Consider the following 18989-nt stretch of genomic DNA (forward strand, 5'->3'; position numbering starts at 1 on the left):
TAAGTAACTATCATTTTATGTGATGTATTGTGCAGAACTGTATTCTCCCATTCATCTGCACGTCCCATGCATAAAGGACAGCTGTATTGATTGCCACAGAATTCTCATGGTAGGTTGCCAGGGCTCACCCAGTGACACAGGGAGAGGAACATCAGGGATCCCTTGTTTCTGAGCCGAGTTATGTGGATTGTGTAAGCAGAGGTGCACAATAGTCTATTCTTGCCGCGGGGATTTGCAGCAGTCTGGTACCCTGCATGACAGTGCACTACCGGGCAGAAGTAAGGGCAGGTGACGTTCTAGAGATAGTCCTTAGGATGAAGGTTCAGGGGTTGTAACGTGTGGCAACTCTGGTGTGTTATGTCCAGAAGACATGACGTGATTGAGTACAGGCCAGGTGTAACCAACTGATGTTGACTAACACTGCCCAAAATGCAACTTTTGCCTTACTGAGGATGTGGTCTGACAGCTTCTTCTAGTGTATTCGCGTGCTGTGTCCCCTCCCCACAGTGCTCCATATCATCTGGAAGACAGAGTGCAACAGTGTCTGTAAGGGGAGGGTTGGGGCACCCCTCAAAGGGGACTGGGAGAATTAAGGTTGCAGGGTGGTGCTGGGATGTACATTAACTCTTATTCCCTGGTTTTAAGAAGTTTAAGTATACGTGCAGTTGATACTCTGAAAAGGTACAAGGCGCTGCCAGTCAAACTTAACTGCGCCAGTGACGTTTTTGGGCAGTGAAATTCCCGTGGTGGTGGTGGTTTCTTTGTTTTCTTTCTTTTTTTTTTTTTAAGAAGTGGTGGAAGTGAGAAGGTCACGACTGGGGGCCACAAGAGGCTTCCAGGGAAAACTCACTGCCACTCAGCTACCAGCTGTGCTCACCTCTTGGCCCCTCCATGCCCCCAACCCCTGTTGTGACAAACCAGTTTTCAAGGCAATCTCCTTATGCATGTGGATATTAGAGCACTTTGATTATTAAAATCTGCTCCTTACTGGGGGATAGGGTGACCAGTAGCAAGTGTGAAAAATCAGAACAGGCGGTGGAGCATAATAGGTGCCTGTATAAGACGAAGCCATGAATATTGGAACCTATAAAGTCAGGACATCTGGTCACCGTACTGGGGGAGGTAGCTGTAACTAAAGAACCCCTTAACTGAACCACTGCAGCTTGCAGCACTGTCTCTACTCCTGGCCCTCGTATATCCACACCACAGTTAAGGTTACAGCAGGATTTCCATTTTAACAGGGGTGAAAAAGGTCTACAAAACATTTTCTTTGGGGTAAGAGTATCATTTTAAACTCTTTACTTCAGTTTTGTGCACTGCTTGATTTTTCTACAGAAGTTTGTGGGGGAAACTGTCATGTGAAGGTTGCTATTACTGTTTTTAAAAGGGTCAGGAGACTAAAAATTTTAGTGTCCATTTCCTTTGGACCTCTTTTCCCAAGAAACTAGAGCACTTGGAGAGTTGAAATAGATAGGTATGAATTCTTGGTTGGTATAGACTGGATGAATTGTTATAGGAAGTTGAAATTTCCTGTGTTTACTTTTCATGATAAATGTAAGTGGCTGTTTTGACTGATGACAGTATTCTAGTGTCGTATTAGTCAATGATAATCTTAATGCAGTCCCTAGAACAGGGCTGTCTGTTGTGAATGCATTTTCTGATGCTCAGCAACTTCTTTAAACATGCTGACACTGGTGAGACTCACAGCTACCTGTTTTTGTTTGATCACACTTGGTCCCACTATTCAGGGAATGGGGCTGAGGGGGAGGGATAGCTCAGTGGTTTGAGCATTGGCCTGCTAAACCCAGGGTTGTGAGTTCAATCCCTGAGGGGGCCATTTAGGGATTGGGCCAAAAATTGGGGATTGATCCTGCTTTGAGCAGGGGGTTGGATTAGATGACCTCCTGAGGTCCCTTCCAACCCTGGTATCCTATAAGGAGCATGAAGCACAAGTGATTACATCACCCTAATGCTGCTACTTACTAGAGTCTTTCACCTTCCCTCTATGACATTAATGCTATTTCCTTGATAATACTGCAAGTAAAACCAGTCTGAAATTTGGATTTTAGAGCACTTTGAAATATTGTCTCTTAAACCAGAAGCTTTGCTCTTATTGCAAAACTTCCAGAAGGAGCCCCTGAAGAATGCAGGCAGAAAGCCGCTAATGAACACAAGACACATACAGAAATACTTGCTTATAGCACAGAGGGGGGCAAACTACGGCCCGCGGGCCACATCTGGCCCGCAGGACCCTTCCCTCTAGCCCCTGAGCTCCTGCCAGGGAGTGGGGTCAGGACAGGCTTGCAGAGGAGCCAGCCCAACTCCCTGGCAGCGTGGCTGCAGCTCAGGCTAGGCGGCATGGCTATAGTGTCACCAGACCTGGTGCTCCAGGGCGGTGTGGTCAAGGGGCCTGGGCCCTGCTGCTGGGGACAGGAGTAGAGCAAGCCAGCGCCCCCCCTTCACCTCCAGCATGCTTAGCCCCTGTCCCCAGCAGCCAAGCCCAGATAGGAAGCGAGCCCTGCCTGACTGTCAGGGAGAGCAGCCAAACGAGCAGGGGAAACGCACAGGGAAAGGACTGAGCCCCCTTTTCCCCCACCCCACAGGTAACATGGGGCGGAGAGAGCAGGGAGGGTTGGATAGGGGGCTGGGGGGTGGTCAGGAGGTGGAGAGCAGGGGAGATTGGATAGGGGATGGATGTCTGGGGGGGGGATGCTCAGGGGGCAGAGAGCAGGGGTGTTTGGATAGGATGCAGGAGTCCCAGGGGGCTGGAATGGGGGCAGGGGCTAGGCCACATCTCTAGGCCATACAATTTCTGTACCTGATGTGGCCCTAGGGCCACAAAGTTTGTCCACCCCTGTTATAGCATCACAGAGATTGATTGGGCTACTGCAAGTACCAACTCCAGCACTCACAGGTAACATCAAGCTAACTGCTAATCCCCCTGATGTCAGGGCAACACCACAACATACAAGACAATGATAACACTACAATAAAGATATTGCACCATCTAGTGGTGGAGGTGCTGTCTATACTAATCATTACAATAATCAAAATGCTGCCAAGGGCAGGAGTCAAAACTCATAGCACTTGGGGCTGCCAAGGTTCTCTGGCCATCCCATGCCACCTTGAAAAATCCACATACACAGACATCAGGCTGTAAATACTCTGGCTTGCAACAGAGCCACATTCCTGCTGTGCATTCATATCTGGCTCTTCCAGGCTCATCAGTTTGGTTTGAGCCATGTTGCAGAGCCAACATTTACCCTGCATGACTTTTTAAATGTTCCTTCCCCAAAGGGGCAGTGAGTGCCAGACATTAGTTGAGCTCAATCGTGCGTGGGTGATATCTGTTTTGGGAGGATATGAGCTCTCATTTGAGCCTCTGGGCTGCCCAAACTTTGCAATAATTGTAAAATGTTGACTTCACTTGAATTTTTTTGCACGGGGAGGTTGTATCTCAAGAATGCCTTGCTCAGGTGGTCTTAGATATGGAGCACTATTCCTGCTCCCCATAATGCCTAGCAATTTTGAGAGAACCCAAGTAAGCCTATGGATTTTAGAGCACTTAGAAAAGCTGGCTGTTAAACAGTAAGCCAGCCCCACCATTAACTATAGCAATGCTACTGCTCACAACCAATGCCTGTCTCTTGATCAGTTGTGCAATCTCTAACTCACAGTGAAACTGAGACTACTTCAAGCCCCTCTGTCTGGTAATCGTCACCATGGGTTTTGGAGCCCAACCCTCCTGCAGATTAGAATGCAGTTGAATATGAGAAGGTGTGTAATACTTGAAGACAGCACCCAAAATGCTTAAGAATCACTGATATTGCTTACGAGGGAAAAAGGTAATACATGCAACTGTAAACGCTGCTCCATTCTTGGGACCATTATAGCATTAGTAAATCATGTAGTGTCATCTTATTGATTGAACGCTAGTTGAAGTCCAATTTGGGGAACTATATGACTGTCTCATTGAAAAGCTAACTAGAAACTACTGTTCTCATTGCCACAAACCCCCCAATGTATGTACAATATTGGTACAATTGGTTCTCTTCAGTTTAGAGAAGGCCAGGATTTTGCTCGCAGAGAAGCTGTATTATCTCTCACTCTTGTACTGAGTTGTCCTTCTTACTTTAGGTAATAAAGAGTGATGGAAAGAGTGAGGGAAATATATGTAAATCCAATACTGATTGTCGTTTTTTACCTTCAAGGAATAAAAGTCTGAAATCAAACCATGTATGTGTGGTAACTCAAGCTTACCTACATCCCTGTCTCTGATACAGTAGTCTGGCGAGCTCTCAAAGTATACCAGGTCATTCTTGGTGGGCTTCTTAAATCTCTTGTTAGCCACGGTGAAACCAGTGCCATCTTGATTCATGACCACCTGAATCGCTCCATTGTATTTCCTCCATAGATAATCTCCTGTTTTCCTAAAGTCTGCCATGGCCAGCCAGCAGGTTCTCAGAGTACATGATCCACTCACACCATGACATTTGCACTCCTGTTTCAAAAACCGCTTCACAGCCTGCCAAAAAAGCCAGTGAAATATAAACAGGTAAAACAGGCTACATTTTAATTTATGTTTTTCACTCCCCTCCCATTGATCCTGCAGTCTCAGCTTTGTAATGGCTCCTGTAATCATGGTCTGTGGTGACACCCACTGGCAGCAGTGAGTCATCCTCACAAGGTTAGGACAGTCTGCTTAGTTTACTCAAAAAGAAAAGCATCAAATGCTCAAATAAATTGGTTAGTCTCTAAGGTGCCACAAGTACTCCTTTTCTTTTTGAGAATACAGACTAACACGGCTGTTACTCTGAAACCTTAGTTTACTCAGTTATACCAACAATTTTTAGGATTGGTGTTTTCTCCTCTCCCTCTACTTTCAGTCTCCCTGAAGATCCAGGCAACGCTACTGAGAAATCATTTCCCTCCTTCCCTCCACTGATATCTGGGACAGAAATTAAGTTCTAGTGACAGAACACAAATGTCTGGAAGTCAATGGGAATGCACATGTGTCATAAATATAAAGGGAAGGGTAAACCCCTTTGAAATCCCTCCTGGCCAGGGGAAAGCTCCTCTCACCTGTAAAGGGTTAAGAAGCTAAAGGTAACCTCGCTGGCACCTGACCAAAATGACCAATGAGGAGACAAGATACTTTCAAAAGCTGGGAGGAGGGAGAGAAACAAAGGGTCTGTGTCTATCTGTATGCTGGGTCTTTGCTGGGGATAGACCAGGAATGGAGTCTTAGAACTTTTAGTAAGTAATCTAGCTAGGTATGTGTTAGATTATGATTTCTTTAAATGGCTGAGAAAAGAATTGTGCTGAATAGAATAACTATTTCTGTCTGTGTATCTTTTTTGTAACTTAAGGTTTTGCCTAGAGGGGTTCTCTATGTTTTTTAATCTAATTACCCTGTAAGATATCTACCACCCTGATTTTACAGGGGGGATTTCTTTATTTCTATTTACTTCTATTTTTTATTAAAAGTCTTCTTGTAAAACACTGAATGCTTTTTCATTGTTCTCAGATCCAAGGGTTTGGGTCTGTGGTCACCTATGCAAATTGGTGAGGCTTTTTATCCAACATTTCCCAGGAAAGGGGGGGTGCAAGTGTTGGGAGGATTGTTCATTGTTCTTAAGATCCAAGGGTCTGGGTCTGTAGTCACCTAGGCAAATTGGTGAGGCTTTTTACCAAACCTTGTCCAGGAAGTGGGGTGCAAGGTTTTGGGAAGTATTTTGGGGGGAAGGACGCGTCCAAACAGCTCTTCCCCAGTAACCAGTATTAGTTTGGTGGTGGTAGCGGCCAGTCCAAGGACAACGGGTGGAATATTTTGTACCTTGGGGAAGTTTTGACCTAAGCTGGTAAAGATAAGCTTAGGAGGTTTTTCATGCAGGTCCCCACATCCGTACCCTAGAGTTCAGAGTGGGGGAGGAACCTTGACAACATGCTGAAGGCAGAATCTGCCCCCTCAGAAATGCTATCGGGTTTACTGTGTTGTCATTCAGCTTGAGGTAACACCATACCAGACCTGTCAATCTCACTTTTTATGAGGTTGCCCATTTCTAAGAGATCCTTCACCGTGGTTAAAATTGATCAAAAAATTGTGAAATTCACAATTTCAACTAATCTTTTCATCAAAATTTCAGTGGAAAGCAGGTCAAAATCCAATATAAACATTTTTACAGTAATTTTTCCATTTCTCATCCAGATCTATCCATGGTATCTGAGTGCCTATCCAGATCTACAAAGAGTTTCTTAGATGTGGCTTGTTTAACCTGGTTTCTTAGTAATTTTATTATTAATAAACCAATAATTAACGTGGTTTCTTAGTAATTTTATTTTACACAGACAACATAAAGTGTGTTATGTCATCAGACTAGGGCATCCGATGTGAGCTAGTCATTTTCATCTATGTGGCATCTGAAAGCAAAATATATGTATAACTTCTATTTTTACCATTTTTTTTAGAAAGGTTTATAAGAATTTTATTGCCTTGCACTTGAGGCCTTCATCGTCATCATTCATATAATGATTGGATGGTGTTAAAGCAGTCTCAGCTTCAGGTCAGGCTTTTAACATATTTGTATGGATGTTACTGAACAAATAACGGGTAAATTTATTAATTATGTGATAAGTCATAGTACATAGACCTTTGATCTATGACAATTACATCTCTGGAAGTCTATTCTTAGGATTCATGAAATGCATGCACGTTAGGGTCTGTGTTGCAGAAAAGAAAAAAAGCCCTATTACTGGATATGGAGTAGACTGGAATGGCCTTTTCCAGCCCAGAGCTTTCTAAAGAAGTTACAATACATTACATACCCTGAGTAAGAGACCAGCATCTTGGTTTCCTTCTGTGACTGGTAAACAATTAGATCACTCTGGTTCAAATCAGTCACTGACATTCTCACAGTCCTATCTGGACTGATGAACTTAGTATTAAAATAAGACCCCAATTCAGCAAGGAATTTAAGCACATGTCTAACTTTAAGCATGTGAGTAGAAATTAATGAGACTTCTCAGTACTTAAAGTTAGGCACATGTTTAAGTACCTTGCTGAACTGAGGCCTCAGACATCAAAAGCCGCCCATTAAGATATAGGAGGGTTTTTTCTTAAGTGATGCTCAGACAATGATATACAATATAGCCATTCATTTGGTGCATATGGGATGTTCTGATTTACTCAAATGTAAGGGCTAGTTTTGAAAGGGCCTCTCATCACAATTTGGCCTTCCATTTTGTAGAGGAAAAATAACTGGATACAATTCATTCCATCTAGACCTGTAACTGCCAGATTTGTTGATACACTCAGGTAATGAGACATCTAAAGGACATCATGTTCTAACTAAATTTAAACCACTAAACTGTGGGTACAAAACGGGAACCCCCTTCTAAAAATCAGGTTCTAAAGCATACAGGGATTTGCTTTATAACTTTTGTTTCTTGGCTAGTTTAAAACTTAAAACATTTGCTGAAGTCTCTTCATTGATCTTATGCCCCCAACCTATTCACTTACCAGATGTGGTAGTACCTTTCTAGATCAATGTTAATAGCTTGTTTATTTTTTTTTTTAGCAGTTAGATATCCTGAAAAATTGCATGCACAGCAGATACTCCCAGCCAAGGAGCTTTCACCCTTATAAAATCAGGAGCTGTCTCATATACACAACAGCCACTTGCAGTCAGTCCCTTACACTATAAAGCCAGTTGAGATAGCCCTCTTTGACTGGCCATTCTGACACTTCATTGGATTGGATAATCTCATCTGGCTAAACCATGTGTTGTCGACAACCATTTGAAAGTAGGGGGAGAGAGGCTGTTAGAAAACAAAAAAACAGACAAACAAACAATCTAACATGAAGGACCATTGTAGATTCACCAGAATTAACCAAATCAAGGGTTAAAAGGGGACACATTTTTCTTATGGTGGATGGTTAATGTAAAAGGACTTCATATCCATTTTAGGGATTTTTTTTTTAAAACGATCACACAAAATATGAAAAATATTCTTCCTATTTAATGTGCATGGAAAAAGAACAGAGATTCATGAACAAAGTCATCAAAATTCTTCATTTTTAACGAGTAAATCTTCTCTTCGGTGAAAGATTCTGGTGTGGCTATATGACAATTTTTCAGATGCTGTGCATATAATGATTTTCCTGTCCTCTGAATAATTTAATCAATACACTCCAGTCAGATGGACCATACTCATTTATATGTATTCTATAAATGCCAAGGCAAAAGGTGAGTGTATTTTCTAACTCACTGCACAAGCAGTAGGAAACATGCCTAGCGGTTTATTGCCATTTATTAACAAAAATAAGACTATTTTGGAAGTTCCAAGGATATTATTTTAACACACTGTTCGGATAAAGGTTGGGTCAGAGCCTTTGGGCTAAACAAGTGCAATTTGTTTCTATTTATTTTTTAATATTTGCATTTTTTAGATGAGTGAAGTAGGTATATTTCACCCCCTCTGATCATTTCTGTTTGCATGTTTATTGTCCCCATGTAGATGTAAATTACGCTATTTTATTTCACTGTTGGGATAGAAGGATTTGTTGGGCCAAACCAATCCTTTGCTGTTGTCTTCAAGTGTATTTAAAGGTTTCCCTTCTTTATTCACCCAGGTTAGAATTCACCTATGTGCAAGGTCTAGGCACCAATTAAACTCACTTACACTCTGATCTTGCAAAGACTTATACAAGTGCTTAGCACAGATTGGCACATGGTTGTCTTCGTGCTTGGGTGGGAACCCCTGTCATAGAATTTAAGGCCTGTAGGGACCACCAGACCATCTAGTCTGATCTCCTGACATGAATAATTTCATTGATTTCAATGGGATAACTACTCACTGTACATAAAATTAAGTATGTGTGTAAACCTTCTCAGGATTCTGGCCTTAGGTGAGCATGTAAGTGGTGCCATAGATCTTACACTGGCCCTCTGCACAGAGTGAATTTCATCCCAAATGCATTGCTGACATATGTTAATGAGTCTCAAAGGATAATGCTCCCAGAATGATGTTTCCATTTTTTGTAAATAGATGAAGGAATTTTAGGTCATTTAGAGAAGATAAGTTGCAGTAAGACAGACATGTCAAACCCACCTTTCTTCCAGCTCTGTTGTTGTGAAGGTTCATCAGTGCCCTGGCATCTTTTCCCTTCCTTTCTTTGGCATCCACAAATGCTCTGGCAAATTTGACACCATAGTCAACGTTATCGCTGCAACCACCCCAATCAAAGTGGCCCTTGTTGTCCTTGGCAGACCCTTTCTTCTTAGGATCACAGGAGCATGATTTTAATTCTCCTTGACTACATGCCCTTGTGATAGCAAATACAACTCCAGCAGAGGAGATGGCATTCACAAAGGCAGACTCCCGGCTACCTGAAACAAGAAGTCTGGCCTTAAAATGGTTGAGATATTCAGTTCCAGATAATTTTAATGGTTAAGATCCATTTATGCTGTACTTCACAGTGTACAAAAGAGAAATTGGGTTGAATTCACACCTGGTGTAATTTCATTAGAGAATTACATATAGCTTGAATTTGGCCCCCTCTCTAGTAAAAGCTCATCAACAGAAGTCTTGAATTAGGATACATTACAAGTTTGTTTCTAGTATTTATTAATACACTTTCATAGATCAGTTGTATTGTACATATACACTTTTAGGACAGCTGTTTTAGTGAATTTAGAAAATCTTTGGTTGTACTGCAAGAAAACAAGCTTGCTACCTAGATGCCAAACCTGTTCACTTTATTCATGCAAATAAGGGCATGGCTACACTGGAAACTTCAAAGCGCTGCTGCGGGAGCTCTCCCGCAACAGCGCTTTGAAGTGCAAGTGTGGTCGTGCGGAAGCGCTGGGAGATAGGTCTCCCAGCACTCCTGGTAATCCACCTCCATGAGGGGATTAGCTCTGAGCGCTGGGAGCACGGCGCTTTAAAGCGCTTGGACTTGCTGCGCTCAGGGGGGTGATTTTTCACACCCCTGAGCCAGCAAGTTAGAGCACTATAAAATGTAAATGTAGCCAAGCCCTAAGAACTACTGAAGAAATCAATAGGACTACTTGTGTGATTGAGTAGGATTTGGCCCTATAATTGCACTTCCACATGCCAAGTACTCATACAGTTCTGTCTATTTTCAGATACAATACTTTATTACACTACAGACAATGCCCTCTCATAAGGTAAAAAGGTACATATTTCAGTGCAATACCTACATAAAATTCTTTTAATAATAAGTAGTAACTCATAATACACAGCTGTGCTAGATAGAAAACTCTTTAGGGTCTTAATACACTTTTGCTTTCAGACAGTGCTGTATTTCATTATTAGTATGTGTACTTATTAATAGTTGCCACAATAAGTATATGAACAACTTGAAGAAAAACTGAGCTCTCCAGTCAGAAAACGTGAAACAGCTTGGTGATATCCAGAAGCCGGATACTTTTTAAAGCACACTGTATGTCAATACTAACTGGAAGAGCAAAATATTGTATAGCATTGAAGCTTTTGTTCATTTCAGATTTAAAGTTTGCTCATTTCAGTTACAATTTTGTAACAGGTTTCAGAGTAACAGTCGTGTTAGTCTGTATTCGCAAAAAGAAAAGGAGTACTTGTGGCACCTTAGAGACTAACCAATTTATTAGAGCATAAGCTTTCGTGAGCTACAGCTCACTTCATCAGATGCATATCGTGGAAACTGCAGCAGACTTTATATATACACAGAGAATATGAACCAATACCTCCTTCCACCCCACTGTCCTGCTGGTAATAGCTTATCTAAAGTGATCATCAGGTGGGCCATTTCCAGCACAAATCCAGGTTTTCTCACCCTCCACCCCCCCACACAAATTCACTCTCCTGCTGGTGATAGCCCATCCAAAGTGACAACTCTTTACACAATGTGCATGACAATCAAGTTGGGCTATTTCCTGCACAAATCCAGGTTTTCTCACATCCACATCTGGATTTGTGCAGGAAATAGCCCAACTTGATTGTCATGCACATTGTGTAAAGAGTTGTCACTTTGGATGGGCTATCACCAGCAGGAGAGTGAATTTGTGTGGGGGGGTGGAGGGTGAGAAAACCTGGATTTGTGCTGGAAATAGCCCACCTGATGATCACTTTAGATAAGCTATTACCAGCAGGACAGTGGGGTGGAAGGAGGTATTGGTTCATATTCTCTGTGTATATATAAAGTCTGCTGCAGTTTCCACGATATGCATCTGATGAAGTGAGCTGTAGCTCACGAAAGCTTATGCTCTAATAAATTGGTTAGTCTCTAAGGTGCCACAAGTACTCCTTTTAATTTTGTAACAGTGGGCTGAAAATGACTTCTGCCAGTCCTATTAAAAAAAATCAGGAAACTATATCTACATCATATTAAATTACACTTACCTCAGCTCTTTAAAAAACTACCGTGCAGTCTACTTAATACAAATATTCAAATTTATTTCAAGTAGTAAAGTGTTCTCCAGAGGAAAAAAACAATCATCAAATGACTGTTTTCAAAAGCAACTCAAAACAGCCAATGGACAACAAAGGATTATGAGTTGTACAAGTGACACTGTTTGCAAAAGAGACATTCAGAAAAGTAAGTTTGTGTTGAAAAATGCAGTCTTTAAGTCTATGTTAAAGCTAGTGCAGGAAGGTGAGAAGTGCACTTCATGCACTGGCTAAACCCCTAGGAATAAAGAGGAATCTATCACTTGAGGGCTTGTCTTCACTACAAACTTTTATCATGTTAAAGTATGTTAATTTGACTTCAAAGAGTCAAATTAGCCATCACTATGCTGACCATGACTTTGTAATAGGTGTAGACCAGAAAAATTCTGAATTGTGTCATCCCCTCATGAATAAACCCTAGGGGAACAAGGTTCAACCACGATTCACTGACTTGACTTATTAGTATTTAACATTTTTATTCCAGTAGCATCTAGAAGGCTCAGCCAGATGTGGGCTGCATTGTACCACAGTGCTGAACAGGACTTGGTCTCTGCTGTGACCACAAAGTAATGATAAAGATATTGTTAACTAACTTGGCTCCTCACACTCCTGTACTAACACAATAGCATTTCTGACAAATTTTGATTCACAACTGTTGAAATGTTTCATTTGGGTTTGTTGAACTGACCAGAACTATTTGATTTTGAGTTATCTCAACATTAAATTGCATTTTCCTATTGTCACCCATTGCTTCCTGGGAGGAGTTGTTGTTTAGGAGCCTGATGCCCCCATTCTCCTTTGCTGGCCAGACTCAGAAGAGTTTTTGACTCCCATGATGCACCATGCAGCTTGGTCAGATGGGAATCCATGTTACATTCTGAGAGATGTATGTATTCCTCCAGGGAGCCCAGCCCCTAGGAAAGAATGGGGGCCAGACCTACAACTCCCAAGAGGCAGTAGCAGTTTAATATTTTATTGAACTGATTCAAAACAAAAATGTTTCAGGTCAGTTCAACAGAATGAAATATTCCAATTTGGGTCAAGCCAATGTGAAATACAGTATTTCATTTTGATTTTCCTCACGGAAAAAAATTAAAGTCTTCCACTGGAAAACTTCAATTTTGCAGAAAGTTTATTTTCTGTTGAAAAATTCCAGACCAGGTCTAACATACACAGACATCTCTTGTAACAAATAAAAGGCCCTGTGTGCCACATAGACCTATCTACACAACTTCACCTCACTTTGCAAGCAGTTAGTGACACTGGCTGACACTATACATGTTTTCTGTACCTCAGAAGTGACAACCATAAATCAAGAACATCTGTCTGCTCCCCCATACCACACCACACACATCCCTGGGTACTGCCTTCCTCCCCACCCAGGGCACTCCTCATCCCACCCCTGCGGGAGGGCATCAGATCCCAGGGCTGCCCCAGGCATCAACCTGGCTGAACAGGATGCAGCGTTGGCTGGATCCACCTCTCTCCTGTCCCCACAGCCAGTACCTAAACAGCAGTGATTGGGTGCTGCCAGCCCCAAGCTCCCCCTGTCCTGCTCACTGCTCCCAAGCTGCCCTGTCCCCATGGCTCTCAGACGCACCAGAGCTAGAGCTCCCTCTGAGCAGGAACTGCTGCCCGTGGCTCCTCCCACTACACCCACTGCGGGAGCCAACGGGGGGTGGGGATGACTGACCAAAAAAAATATCAGGACTTTTAATGTCCCAGAAGACTTGCAGATTTCCTGGGACAGCTACCTAATGAGGTGCTGTTGTCGTCATGAATAGGTCGGAATATGAACAAGAGGCTGCTCGGCAGCTCTCCAACACGAGTTTCTACAAGCCATTACCCTCTGATCCCACTGAGAGTTACCAAAAGCAACTACAGCATTTGCTCAAGAAACTTCCTGGAAAAAGCACAAGATCAAATCCGCACAGACACACCCCTGGAACCCCGACCTGGGATATTCTATCTACTACCCAAGATCCATAAACCTGGAAATCCTGGGCGCCCCATCATCTCAGGCATTGGCACCCTGACAGCAGGATTGTCTGGCTATGTAGACTCCCTCCTCAGGCCCTACGCTACCAGCACTCCCAGCTACCTTCGAGACACCACTGACTTCCTGAGGAAACTACAATCCATCGGTGATCTTCCTGATAACACCATCCTGGCCACTATGGATGTAGAAGCCCTCTACACCAACATTCCACACAAAGATGGACTACAAGCCGTCAAGAACACTATCCCCGATAATGTCACGGCTAACCTGGTGGCTGAACTTTGTGACTTTGTCCTTACCCATAACTACTTCACATTTGGGGACAATGTATACCTTCAGATCAGCGGCACTGCTATGGGTACCCGCATGGCCCCACAGTATGCCAACATTTTTATGGCTGATTTAGAACAACGCTTCCTCAGCTCTCGTCCCCTAAAGCCCCTACTCTACTTGCGCTATATTGATGACATCTTCATCATCTGGACCCATGGAAAAGAAGCCCTTGAGGAATTCCACCATGATTTCAACAATTTCCATCCCACCACCAACCTCAGCCTGGTCCAGTCCACACAAGAGATCCACTTCCTGGACACTACTGTGCTAATAAACAATGGTCACATAAACACCACCCTATACCGGAAACCTACTGACCGCTATTCCTACCTGCATGCCTCCAGCTTTCACCCTGACCACACCACACGATCCATCGTCTACAGCCAAGCTCTGCGATACAACCGCATTTGCTCCAACCCCTCAGACAGAGACAAACACCTACAAGATCTCTGTCAAGCTTTCTTACAACTACAATACCCACCTGCAGAAGTAAAGAAACAGATTGATAGAGCCAGAAGAGTTCCCAGAAGTTACCTACTACAGGACAGGCCTAACAAAGAAAATAACAGAACGCCACTAGCCGTCACCTTCAGCCCCCAACTAAAACCCCTCCAACGCATTATTAAGGATCTACAACCTATCCTAAAGGATGACCCAACACTCTCACAAATCTTGGGAGACAGGCCAGTCCTTGCCTACAGACAGCCCCGCAACCTGAAGCAAATACTCACCAACAACCACATACCACACAACAGAACCACTAACCCAGGAACTTATCCTTGCAACAAAGCCCGTTGCCAACTGTGTCCACATATCTATTCAGGGGACACCATCACAGGGCCTAATAACATCAGCCACACTATCAGAGGCTCGTTCACCTGCACATCCACCAATGTGATATATGCCATCATGTGCCAGCAATGCCCCTCTGCCATGTACATTGGTCAAACTGGACAGTCTCTACGTAAAAGAATAAATGGACACAAATCAGATGTCAAGAATTATAACATTCATAAACCAGTCGGAGAACACTTCAATCTCTCTGGTCACGCGATCACAGACATGAAGGTCGCTATCTTAAAACAAAAAAACTTCAAATCCAGACTCCAGCGAGAAACTGCTGAATTGGAATTCATTTGCAAATTGGATACTATTAATTTAGGCTTAAATAGAGACTTGGAGTGGCTAAGTCATTATGCAAGGTAGCCTGTTTCCTCTTGTTTTTTCCTACCCCCCCCCCAGATGTTCTGGTTTAACTTGGATTTTAACTTGAAGAGTGGTCAGTTTGGATGAGCTATTACCAGCAGGAGAGTGAGTTTGTGTGTGTATGGGGGTGGGGGGGATGTGAGAACCTGGATTTGTGCAGGAAATAGCCCAGCTTGATTGTCATGCACATTGTGTAAAGAGTTGTCACTTTGGATGGGCTATCACCAGCAGGAGAGTGAATTTGTGTGGGGGGGTGGAGGGTGAGAAAACCTGGATTTGTGCTGGAAGTCACTTTAGATAAGCTATTACCAGCAGGACAGTGGGGTGGGAATAGGTATTGTTTCATATTCTCTGTGTATATATAAAGCCTGCTGCAGTTTCCACGATATGCATCTGAGGAAGTGAGCTGTAGCTCACGAAAGCTCATGCTCAAATAAATTGGTTAGTCTCTAAGGTGCCACAAGTCCTCCTTTTCTTTTTGCGAATACAGACTAACACGGCTGTTACTCTGAAACCTAAAATGAGGGACAATCCCAGGAAAACCAGGACAGGTAGTAAACATGATTTGTAACCATGCTACCTGTGGATAATACCGTATTAGCAACCAGGGGGGCCAACCATGTATCTCCGTTACCAGAGACAGATTGGTGTAATGTGAATCAGAGCGTTTAAGGCCAGAAGGGACTCGCAGATCACTTAGGCTGACCTCCCATAAATCACGGGCCACCAACACCACCCAGCATCCGCACCCTAAACCCAACAACCATAATTAAAATTATAATATTACAACCCACAGGAGACTAGCCTATTACGTTCCACATGCAGAGAATGGGAGAGACCGAGGTGCACCAGTGCCTGATGCCCCTGCAATGGCAGGGAAATGATTAAGTGAGGTATACTTAGATAGTGTTGGCAAGTAACCCACACCCACATGCTATAGTGGGAAATGAACCCAGTTCAAAGTCATTGCCAATCTGACCTGGGGGGAAATTCCTTCTCAACCGTACACATAGTGATCATTTAGAAGCTGAGCATGAACCAGCCAGCCAAGCACCTGAGAGAATGCTCAATGCTGCCTTTGCCTATGTCACCAGTTTGACCAGGCCTCCTTCCCAACGCTCTGTGTGGTAGCCGAAATCCCAAGGTGCATTGCTCCACTGGGTGCTGGTGCCACTCAGTTTGCATTCTATCTCCTGCAGAGGCAGTTTGGGATAGCTGCTTAGATTTTCCCAGAATGCACAGACCCAAACACACTTAGGCAACATGGGAAATGCAGACACAACAAACTCGGTGGACACCTGTCTGAGGAAAAAAGCTCCGGTTGGGATGTTTGCCACGACTAGATCAGATGAGAGAGTCACAAAGTGGCTACAAAGCCCCAGTTGTACTTGTAGCCTAGATTGGTCATTATGCACCAAGGTGGGGTTGTGCAGTGTGGGGGGAAGCACAGGTAAAGCAGCCATGTCTGTGCTCTGAAGGTGGTCTTCCTGTCATCTCTAAACAAGCTGATCCATGATGGAGCTGTTGGAGGGTAGTGGGGTGTCAATTAGTTGTTGGGATCACTATGTGCTCAGTGCTTCTGCAGATTTACTGGCCAAGGAGGGTGGCAGAGGAGCACTGGCTGCTTTTCTTGCCCATAGCAATAAGCACAAACAAAGCCATTCATCCCACATATAATTTCTTACTCAAGCAAAACTTCCTCTAAAGTCAATGGAAATTTTGCCCAAAGACTACAGGACCAGACTCTAAATCAGTGGTTCTCAACCTATTTACCATTGTTGGTCGCATATGCAGCGCTCTATGTGTTATGTGGACCCCCCTCCCACAAACACCTACCTCTATGGCCATGAGGATGTCACATGGGCCGCAGCTGTGTGCCAATTGGGCCACAAGCAGCACCCGGGTTGAAAACCACTTCTCGAAATGCTCTGAAGAAATGTTTGTGTTTGGGCTTATCCCAGGGAATTTTTAAACAAATAAGACAGACAGTGAGGAAACATTTTAAAAACAAGTATTAACTAGGGCTGTCAAGCAATTAAAAAAATTAATCACGATTAATCGCACTGTTAAATAATAGAATACCATTTATTTAAATATTTTGTATGTTTTCCATATTTTCAAATATATTGATTTCAATTTCAACACAGAATACAAAGTGCACAGTGCTCACTTTATATTTATTTTTATTATAAATATTTGCACTGTAAAAAGAAAATAGTATTTTTCAATTCACTTAATACAAATACTGTAGTGCAAATCTCTTTATCATGAAAGGTGAACCTGCAAATGTAGAATTACGCACACAAAAAAACTGCGTTCAAAAATAAAACAATGTAAAACTGTAGAGTCTACAGGTCCACCCAGTTCTACTTCTTGTTCAGCCAGTCGCTCAGACAAACAATTTTGTTTACAAGTGCTTAAGATGGTGTTGCCCACTTCGTTACAATGTCACCTGAAAGTGAGAACAGGCATTTGCATGACACTGTTGTAGCCAGTGTTGCAAGATATTTACGTGCCAGATGCGCTAAAGATTCATATGTCCCTTCATGCTTCAACCACCATTCCAGAGGACATGCATCCATGCTGATGATGGGTTCTGCTCGATAACGATCCAAAACAGTGCAGACTGACATGTTCATTTTCATCATCTGAGTCAGATGCCACCAGCAGAAGGTTGATTTTCTTTTTTGGTGGTTCCAGTTCTGTAGTTTCTGCATTGGAGTGTTGTTCTTTTAAGACTTCCGAAAACATGCTCCACACCTCGTCCCTCTAAGATTTTGGAAGGTACTTCAGATTCTTAAACCTTGGGTCAAGTGCTATAGCTAGCTTTAAAAATCTCACACTGGTACCTTCTTTGCATTTTGTCAAATCTGCAGTTAAAGTGTTCTTAAAACGAATAACATGCTGGGTTATCATCCGAGAATGCTATAGCATGAAATTATGGCAGAATGTGAGTAAAACACAGACAAAACAGCAGGAGACATACAACTCTCCCCCAAGGAGTTCAGTCACAAATTTATTCAATGAATTTTTTTTAAACGAACATCATCAACATGGAAGCATGTCCTCTGGAATAGTGACCAAAGAACAAACGGGCATATGAATGTTCAGCATATCTGGAACGTAAATACCTTGCAATGCAGGCTACAAAAGTGCTATGCGAATACCTTTTCTCACTTTCAGGCGACATTGTAAATAAGAAGCAGGTAGCATTACCTCCCATAAATGTAAACAAACTTGTTTGTCTTAGCGATTGATTGAACAAGAAGTAGGACTAAGTGGACTTGTAGGCTCTAAAGTTTTACATACAAGTTTTTTTTTTTTTGAGTGCAGTTATGTCACCAAAAATCTTTTATAAATTGCACTTTCACAATAAAGAAATTGCACTACAGTATTTCTATGAGGTGAATGGCAAAATACTATTTATTTTGTTTATCATTTTTATAGTGCAAATATTTGTAATCAAAAATAATAATATAATGTGAGCACTGCACACTTTATATTCTCTGTTGTAATTTAAATCAATATATTTGACAATGTAGAAAACATCCAAAATATTTAATAAATTTCAATTGGTATTCTATTGTTTAACAGTGCAATTAAAACTGTGATTAATATTTTTAGTTAATTGCATGAGTTAATGGTGATTATATTAACTAAATTTTACTATTCTAGAATTCTAATATTAACTAAACAGGAACGATATTAACTCCAGTTTCTACTTACACTGACCTGTCATCAACAGATGATATTCAGTACTTTCATACACACCCGCATGTGCATCCTAATCATCATAACCATAAGTGAGTAGAACAGCAGAATTTGGTTCTAATTGTCCTCTTTCACACCTGTGTTTTGAAGTTAAGCATTTTTACAAAGGAAATTGGCAGCTAAATTTGAGTTACTTACAAAAGGGAAGATGCAAGTTTAATATAGTATGCATTTGTTTTGCCAAAGCAGTGCTCTAGGATAGTGAGTTATATATACATGAGACTGGTTT

The 18989-nt window shown here is 42.4% G+C and overlaps 1 protein-coding gene across 1 annotated transcript in view; it reads right to left on the minus strand.

Moving 5' to 3' along the window:
• The window catches only part of WNT2 (Wnt family member 2), a 53035-nt gene that overhangs the window by 29301 nt on the left and 4745 nt on the right, over positions 1-18989 (minus strand). The window contains exons 3-4 of the mRNA XM_073331631.1: positions 9112-9389; positions 4261-4525 (exon numbers count right to left, since the gene is read on the minus strand). Of these exons, the coding sequence (XP_073187732.1) occupies positions 4261-4525; positions 9112-9389 (543 nt within the window). The remainder of the gene's footprint in view (positions 1-4260; positions 4526-9111; positions 9390-18989) is intronic.

This window comes from Lepidochelys kempii, chromosome 1 (assembly GCF_965140285.1).
Source record: "Lepidochelys kempii isolate rLepKem1 chromosome 1, rLepKem1.hap1, whole genome shotgun sequence".
NCBI lineage: Eukaryota > Metazoa > Chordata > Testudines > Cheloniidae > Lepidochelys > Lepidochelys kempii.